The 9,757-nt window shown below is 35.4% G+C and overlaps 1 protein-coding gene across 4 annotated transcripts in view; it reads left to right on the forward strand.

Moving 5' to 3' along the window:
- Positions 1–9,757, forward strand: part of GRIA2 (glutamate ionotropic receptor AMPA type subunit 2) — a 122,159-nt gene that overhangs the window by 54,187 nt on the left and 58,215 nt on the right. For all 4 annotated transcript variants that reach the window (XM_006916997.1, XM_006916996.1, XM_006916995.1 and 1 more), the window contains exon 3: positions 7,206–7,445. In XM_006916997.1, the coding sequence (XP_006917059.1) occupies positions 7,206–7,445 (240 nt within the window). The remainder of the gene's footprint in view (positions 1–7,205; positions 7,446–9,757) is intronic.

Consider the following 9,757-nt stretch of genomic DNA (forward strand, 5'->3'; position numbering starts at 1 on the left):
ATTTATAAACTAACCTAGTTATTTTGCAGTATGATAGTGAAGGAAGAAAACAGTGTGATCACATGATTACAGAAATACCCCAGTATCAACGGAAATGAAATTTTATCACAAGAACCTGTTTTATATCTTTGTTATGCAATTGGTTCACATCATGTATTCATTCAACAAATATTTAATAATATACTTGTGAAAAAATCCTGAATTGGGTATTACAGAGAATACAAAAATTACTATGGTTGGTTTTGTTGTCATTAACACATTTATTTACTGATTAATATTTTCCCTAGTAATTCTTTAGGTATAATGTAATATAAGCTTTAAAGCATTCCTCTAATGCAGGCAGGATAGTAATGAATGTCCTGATTCGATAGATTAGGAAACTAAGGCTCAAGTTCAGTGACTCTTCTACCAGATGGCCAGTGCAGACCTGGGCTTCCAATTCAGGTATTAGTATTCTCTTCTCACACTGACCCCTGCCCTCAAGGAGGTCACAAATCTCCCTCCCCTTCGCCCCCTGCACACACACATGCACATACGCACATACACTTGAACATATTGTACTTCAGGCCATGAGGGAGGTGCTTATGGGGCTCATAATCATGGAAATCATATTCAGTTGATAGTAAGCAGGACACCCTTCATGGAAGAATTGGTATTTTATTACTTGACATTTTTCAAGTGTCTGCTGTGTGCCAAATATGTGATAGGTTATGCATTTAGAGATAAACAGCACTTCATTCTCTGCATTCAATTAGCTCTGAGAGGGCAAAGCTAGGCATAACTCAGACAAATATGCAGAAATGCGGATTACTTTAGAATCCCACGGAGGAGAAGCATGCAACTCAGACCACAGCAAGTAGCTAACACTTGAGCGTTGTTATGTATTTTATTCTCTAAACAATGGGAAGATACTGACAAATTTTAATCAGGAAGGTTATATCTGCCATGATAAGAAAGTGATTTATTATAAACAGAATTATTTGGGAGGATGTTGCAGCAATCCATTCAATAAATATTTAAGGACCATATTAAGGCAATGTCAGCAGAGCCAGAGAGTACAGATTTGAGAAGTCAAATGGGCCATATTTCGTGACAATTTGTATGCTGAGGATAAAAAAAGGGAAGAAGTCAGGAGTGATTTACATTCTGAAAAGATGGGTTTGATTTTAACACATGAACATTTGTCTCAAAGAACTGGTGAATTTTATGCTAAAGGAAAAAGGTGAGTAAAATCGGTGCATGATTAATAATAAATCGCTAACATCAAGATTGACTGGAACATGGACTATAAGTAGGGAGGTCATGAGAGAATTTGTATGGGGCTCAATACCTGCCAGCACTGTTTCAACTTATTTATTCTTTAATGCTGCCCATCCTACAGTGAGGTAGGTAGATAATGTTATTATCCTTTTTTACACATGACTAAGCTGAGCAGAGTGAAATAAAGCAACTTGCCCAAGCAAGTCCAACTAGATAATAGCAAAGCCAGGATATAGTCCCAGGCTGTTCTCACTGTTTAGCATCTACAGCTGCTGCATCTAAGGTCAGAACCCAAAGATCCTTGGATACAGAATAATAATTTTTCTGTGGTATATGATAGTTGAGATAAAAGTTATAGGATTTTAGATAATGTAAAACAGTGGTATTTTATGTATTTTTTTTTAATTCTAAAAAACTCACACTTGAGGTCTTGAAAGAATTAAACATTTTAATTAAAACTGTACTAGCAAGGACAGAATATGAAATAATCATGAAAATACATGATTAAAAAATGAATCATATGTGTGTATATTTACAGTATATACTTGTGCTATATATATGGTATATACAGAATATTTACTACACAGTTATATACGATATAAGTATAGTACATATTTTCCTCAGTAAATAAACAGATCAAGGGAAACAACTGAGGTGATGGTTCGGGTTTGGGAAACATTTGTACAAAATTTGAATTTGACTTTGTGAAAAGAGATGAATGAGACCACTAAAAGGTGGAGTAAGAAAGAAGAAAAACAACTGGAAGACAGATCCTTGAAGAATGACTTTTAAGTGGTGTGCTTTAGGAAGACTAATAACACAACAAGAGTATGAATTGATGGAAGGAGAGAGCGAAGGTGAGGAATAGTTTATCTTGTCAGAACCAAGGTGAAAGAAAACAAAGGTGCAGATACAAGGAACACTTAAGTATGTTATACAAGCTTCATCTAAACAGGGACCTTATCTGTCACTGTTAATGCTGTCTCCCCAATACCTAGAACAGTGCATAGTAAGTTCCCCAAAATACCTAATGTGGAAGGAACGAAATAGAATAAAATGGAGGTGGTTATAGATGACAGAACAGGACAAAGAAGAGTAATGAATTAATTATTCTGGAAAATATAGAAAATCAATGATTGCAAGAGCTATGATGTCATGAGAAAAAGGAAAAAAAATCAAAACAAAGACATGATTTGTAGGATAAGATTGTCATGGTTTTCTGTCATTTTTATGGAATTAGTTGTAATGTTGAATTAGAAGTTTTTAATGGGTGCACTAGACAGTGAGAGATTGAAGCTATCAACTCCAGTGAGGAATTGACTATTTCTATCCTGTTTGTTGTGGTGTTTTCTCATGCTTGTCACACAAAATACTTACTATATATATATATTTTTTCAGTAAATATAGATTAGGAGAAGCAACAAGGTGATGATGAAGTTTTAGGAAACATGCATAAAAAGGTGAATTGGACCACGTTAAAATGGATGAGACCGCTAAGAGATAGGATATAAAAAGAGAAGTAAAAATAATTGTTAAGACAAATCCTGGAGAATGCTTTTTAAGATGTAAGAAAAAAGAAAAAAAGAAAAAGAAAGACAGTGAAAAGTAATTAGTGGGAAAGAAAGAGTACCAAGATGATATGGTTTCACTTGGTAGTGATGTAGAGAATGAATTAGAAGAGAGAAAAACTAGTAGCAATAGAGAAAATTGCAAGGAGCAAGTCTTGATTAATAAATTCAGAGAAGCTAAAAAAGCTTCATCTAATAAAAAGAATATTAGATTTAGGAGATTGTTACTGGCAAATGATAGGGAAAGTTCAGTAGTAAAATCAGGGTCAAACTTTACAAGGGGTTAATACCAGAAGTTTAACGATGAAAAGAGAGAGATTTTCTGTGATCCTCGTATTTTGAGGTCAGGATTGCTAGGTGATGCAGCTTTCACCAGACTTTGTACAAGCTGCAATGGGGCTGCCTCCATTTCTGCTTATGAAGCAGTCTATGCTATTTCATTGACGTGAATGGCACTTTAAAAATATAAAAAGTATAAAACAAAAATAAATCATTCCCTGTTCTTCTTCTGCCTTTCTACTAAATAACCATGCAAGGTTCTCCACACTGTACTGAGTATGCTACATTAGCAGCACCAATGAACACAATGACCCAAGAGAAAAATATGTGTGCCGGATGCACCATCAGCACTGTTATTGGCTTATATCATCCAGGCTTATAATAAAAAGTGAAATAATCAGCAAGTTACTTACACCCAGGAGATGATCATCTCTACTGTTTGACCTAAAGTGTCTTTTAAAAGGACTCCTCTTTGCTGAGTTTCTCAAAGTTGATATTAAATATTTAATTAAAGTAGAACTCAGTGAGAGCATCTCTACCTACCAATTTGCAATCAATTTGAGTTTTAAGACATAACTGTAATTCTAATATTAATCAGCATAATCATTCAGAAATGTATAATAGTGTCTCATAGGGTAATTGTATGGTTCAAGAAGTTAGAAGTCAAACTGAGAGCTTTTCTGCTCCTTCCTCTGCTTTAGAGATAACTCATTTTAGAAAGTCAGAGTTCATGACACATTATTTGGATATTCTCAGTGATAGTAAATTTTCCTTCTTTGAGGATGGATATAAGTTAGGAAAAAAGCTTTAAATTTTGGAAGCATTGCTGGGAAATCAGGTAGAGATCAAAATGAGTAATTTTATTTCGAATCAAACAAGGAGCAATTTCAAAGTGCAAATAATGTCCTTGTGTATTGTGTCAACAGCACCATGAATCTGTGTTATATTGGGGAGAAAATTACTATTAGAATGCAAAAATACTTTTGGCTATTTTTGGCGTGGAGCAATAAGTTTTTCTTCTTGAGAATAGTCACTGCAAACTGGAGAAGCAAAATACCTTAGCTCAAGTCAGCATTCTAATTGATTCTTGGTTGTAAGTCACAATGATTTTCTTATCATGGTTGGGGACAGAGACAGTGACTGACAGTAAAGAGAGAGACATGAGCAATTTTGACCAAATAGCTGTTAATTATATGTGGTTTAAAGGGACATTACATGAGAACGACCTGGAGAAATAGAGAATATAGATAAATAGACAACTGAATATGTGCCATGAAGAGATAAGGGATAAGGGAAGAGGACTGAAAGAGACCAGGGATAGTCAGGAAAGAAAGGCCATTGTTATAAAATTATGTTCATTGGAGAATGAGCTGAATTGCCTGAAAAAAAAAAAAGTGCCTTCTGAGTTAGGTGAATTGTTATTTCTTATGAAGTTTTGTAGAGCATGTGCCTATTGTTGGGCCAAAGCCAAATGTTTCCAGATCAGGGGTCCCCAACCCCAGGGCCGTGGACTGGTACTGGTCCGTGGCCTGTTAGGAACTGGGCCGCATAGCGGCGGGCAAGCGAGCTAAGCAGCCTCTCCCCAGCGCTAGCATCACCACCTCAGATCATCAAGCACTAGATTCTAATAGAAGAACTGGTCTCTGGTGCCAAAAAGTGTGGGGACCACTATTCCAGATGGCCATGATAACCAGGAAGCCCTTTGACAACCACTTCAGAGTCTAAAACAAATGGAAAATGAAAAGTATGGCTCCTTACTAAGATCGCCTATGCATTCAAATAGTGGCACCCTTTATCAAGCATTCTGCTGATGCTGTGGCTGTTGTTCCTATCACAGAAGCTATTTCACTTAAGATTAGAGGAGATCTTGTTAATAAATCATATTGCCTGATATTCCTATACTCTTTAGATGACATACCAACACAGCAGGAAATGAAATTAAATACACCCGGAGAGATTTTATAGCAATTTCCCCCTTTTATATGTCATATAAAATCATCAATTTCTGAACAAACTTAAGATTTAAGATATACATGTCAGTGTACATTTATCCATGCATAAAATAAGAAATCACCACAGAATTTACCTAGAAGGATTTAACTATGAAAGGACTTTTGCATGTATATGAAAAATGAGTACAAGCAAAGTCATTAAAAGGTTATTTTCTACTTCTGTACTCAAAAAAAGACAAAAATATGAACATGAATAAAAAGCAGGAATCTCATCTTTATGTTAAAGTATGAAATAAATGTAAAGAAATAATCCCAGAAAATGTATGTTAGAAAGGCAGAAATGAGTTGAAGATTAGTAGATATTTAATGGAGAAAGGGAATATTCGATATATAAGGACCACTCAAAGAAATAGTCAATTTTGCTTTCCTTTCATTTCATAGCAGTCACTAAAAATGACTGCCTATTATTTATTGATCATCTGAAATTGGTTATTAGAATCTGTATATATTTTAGCAATGCTCTTATTCATGAAACAAATCTATTTTACTACAGACCATCTATTTTTATGAAGGAAATAAAATGAAACAAGATAGCATTGGTCTTGTCTTTTAAGTGGGGCTGATTAATGCAGAAGGGTGTTTGGTATTATGGTCTGGGTTGGTAGGCTGTGTTCCTGGATAGCTGATTTCCATTCCTTGCATTGAAATGATCCTTGAGATTAAAAAAAATATCAGCTATTCATTCAATATTAAAAAAAAATATCGGCTATTCATTCACTCAAAGCCATGTGCCTGACCTGAATCAGTGGTCTTCAGCACTGTGACAGAGGTGGCTTCTACAGGGCATCACAGGGGACCAGCCCTGGGCAAAGTAACCCTCACTTCTCAGAGAGGTAAGAATAGATCTGTGTTTCAAAAAACTATTCTGACTGTATTGTGAGGAATAGAATGGGAGGGGCCTAACTGGATGAAGGAGAAAAGCTGGGCAGGTATTTCGATCATCCAAGTGAGAGGAGCCATATTATCCATTGTTAAGAACATGGGCTCCGAATCCAGACTGCCTAGGTTTGAACACAGCATCTCTCACTAGCTGTGGGACCCTGGGTAAATCACTTATCTCTCTATTTGTCAACTTTCCTATCAGCAATTTTCAAATAATAGTAATCCTTATCTCAAGAGTTATTATCAGAAATAAATGAGTTAACGTACCAGAGAACGTGCCAGGCACAAGGCAAGCACAATGTAAGCATATGCTGTAGTGAACTAGGATGATTAGAATGGAGATAGAAATAAGTGGACCACATTTGAGTATATTTAGGTATTAGAATGAGCAATACTTAGTGATGGTCTGACTTTGGGGAAGGGGCTGAGAGAAGGTAGTGTGATATACCATTCACTGAAGTACAAATATTGGTAGAACATAAGGGATTGTGGGAGCAATAGGGACTTTCAAATAAAATATTTTTTAAAGAATAATGGTTCTAAGCCAAAATATGTTCATAATATTATTTGCTTTTTTATGGAGTAGAACATATGGGATAAGTTAAGTCTGTGGGAAAGGTTAAAATTATGAGTACTGAACTTCATTTAATTACTAGTTGACCGAGGGACACAAGGTGACAGGACTCTGTTCTATAATATATCTCTTTATGTGTAATGTGAATTTTGCATCCATCTTTTCTTAAAGACATTTCGGTCATCAGTAGAACTCTTCTAGTATAATAACATCATTAACCCAATAAAGCTTTTAAAAAAAATCAATATTTCAGGGAATGAGCTGTTTCAAATGTGTATAAATCCCAAGTAATTGCTGTTTGTTCTTATAACTAATGATTTTTACTTGTACTTTTCTTAAATAGGACTGTCCTGAAATATTTACACTTATATCACCTGTTAAGCAATAATGTAGGTATTTCCTTATACCTAGATTATTATTTTAACGCTTTGTAATTTTTTAAATTCCTCAAATAGAGTGCTAAGTAAATAAGTGCTTGTTTATTTAATGGATCATTGATACAAACTCTATATTTCTTTTGATTTGGTCATTTTGTATTTTATATAAAAGGGCATTAAGTTTCAAGCAGATTTATGTGATTTTATGTCAATTTCAATGATTTAACCTTTCTGTTTTTCCCTATTCTTCTAGTCTGCTCCCAGTTTTCAAGAGGAGTTTATGCTATTTTTGGATTTTATGACAAGAAGTCTGTAAATACCATCACATCCTTTTGTGGAACCCTCCACGTTTCCTTCATCACTCCCAGCTTCCCAACAGATGGCACACATCCATTTGTCATTCAGATGAGACCTGACCTCAAAGGAGCACTTCTTAGTTTGATCGAATATTATCAGTGGGACAAGTTTGCGTACCTCTACGACAGTGACAGAGGTAAGTGAAAATATCTCTATCTCTTGATAATAGGTCAGATTCAATGCTTACACTTGATGCATGTGACATGGTAGAGCTACACAAGTATATTAAAGTCCATGGGTTACATGGTTTAATGTTGCTGTGTAAATGAAAAATGCAGTTCGAAATCTGGGGAACATATTAAGAGTAAAATGAAAAAAAAAGTTGTGAATGCAAAATTTACAGATACAGACTGTGTCAGCCCAGTGCCCAAATGTTTAATCATAATGTAAAAAGTACTTTCTAGAATCGGCAGCTAAGACTCTATGGTGACTCTATTACCAGTACAAGGTCAGTAAAGCAGCTGCCTTGAAAGTTGGATTAAGTAAAATTTGAATTAATACATAAATAAGAGCTCCTACAGAAATATATAGTTATTAAATATTTTCACATGGAAAAGTTTTATCAGGCAGGTATAATTATTATTAATATTGCTTTAAAATGAGATCACTGCATCTCAGAGAAATTAAAGGACTTGTGCGTGATCCACCCACGTGTGGTCCAGATGAACACAGGTCTTCTGACACCAGACCCATGCTTTTGTCACAATTCTATGTAATTGTTTATGATGTGATGATTTTGATTAGTGTGTCAATTGGATAGAGTCTTGGCTCATTATACTAAAGTTATTTTTTTGAGGGGGAGTAGGTAGTACTTCCTCGTATTTTCCATATCCCCTGTTGCAAAATTTAATATTAGTAGAACTGCCTGACTTACATATCATAGAATCCCAGCTGTCTTAACCATTTCTGTGTCCATGATTTGGCTTCTGTGGGTCTGTATGCTCCCTAAAATTGCATGAACATTTTGTGTACATGTTCATACATGTATTTTTCTATTATTAAATATTATTCATAACCAAACTCGAAAGGGTTAAAAACCAGTATTGTAAGAATATCTAAGTATTCTTTTTAGCAGATTGCTTCCTGGAATATTTAAAGGTTCAAATGAAAACCAGAAGCTTGTTTCGACCAAGACAGGGCACCTTGTTAACCTGCAAGGGCAGACAGGAAGAGAGCCAGCCATCAGTCAATTCTCCATTGATCAGTTTGTAGGCATCTGCTGCAGCAATCCCAGGTCAGGAATACTCATACTAGGTGTCTGGTTCTCTGCCCCATCTTCCCAGTCCTGAGAATAGTGCTCAGTGGAAAAATGAGTCAGCACCAACAAGCTGAAAAAATTTGCAGTGCCAACAACTCCCCTCCGCCCCCTCCCCCCTACTTCCCGCTTTGAGAAGGGAGAGGCTTGCTCTTCCCATGGAGAATGAAAAACTAAAACGGAACCATTTAATGCAAATATGGATTCCAGTGTGCTGGATAATTCTGAACATAGCTTTTATTAATGTGACAAAAGGGCTTAGAAAGTCATGTTTAATTATAATCTTTCCTCTTGCTCTTTACCTCCTTTAGTATGTTATGTTAATAAAACTATTCTGAAATTGGGTGTATTCACAATACCCTTCTCACCATTGCATTCTATTGATGCGATTTCCACTTAAATATAGTTTGTCTCTAGACACTCTTTTTTTTCACTGCCATGACTCCAGACCAAGCCATCACATCTCTTCCCTCGTCTCTTCATTTCCACACTTGTTTTTCTTTCATTCATTTTCACAAAGTAGTCAAAATTTTTAAATGTCTTTAAATCCTTTCCTGCCCACATCACTCCCTCATTTACAATGCTTCAATGGCTCCTCCTTACAATGAGGATAAAACTTAAAATTCTTAACTGGCTTTAAGGTCTTATAGTATCTGGTTCCTGCCAATTTAAACTACCGTCCTGCTCAGTCTCAAGCTAAATTCCTCTAATAAACTTTCACATTCTCAGATGCACCAAACTCTTTCACCTCAAATCTGCACCTATCTCTAATTCTTTCACCTCGTTCATATACAGCGCTTTATATAGCATTTTTACAGAAATGCGTTTGATACAGCTCTCTCAAAGCAACCTTTTCTTTTTCTACATAGTACTTATCACAATTTTTAATTAATAGCGGAGTTCATTCTTTCATCCAAAAAGTGTTATTGAACTTATACTATGTTCCAAGGATTGTTTTAGTCACACAATCTAAGCATTATGCTTTTTATTTAAGATCTGGTTATAAGCCCCATGAAGGCAATGCCCATCCCAGGCAGTATACAGTATACTGGTATACAATAAAGTTCTTACTGTACACATAATGCTTAAAATAGTGCTGGAGCAGAGTTGATATTCAATAGTGTTAGTGAATGAGTTCAGCACTGGTGTATTTTAAATTTGAGATGATATTGGAACCTGAATCTTGCTAGATA

This window comes from Pteropus alecto, unplaced genomic scaffold (assembly GCF_000325575.1).
Source record: "Pteropus alecto unplaced genomic scaffold, ASM32557v1 scaffold166, whole genome shotgun sequence".
Classification (NCBI taxonomy): domain Eukaryota; kingdom Metazoa; phylum Chordata; class Mammalia; order Chiroptera; family Pteropodidae; genus Pteropus; species Pteropus alecto.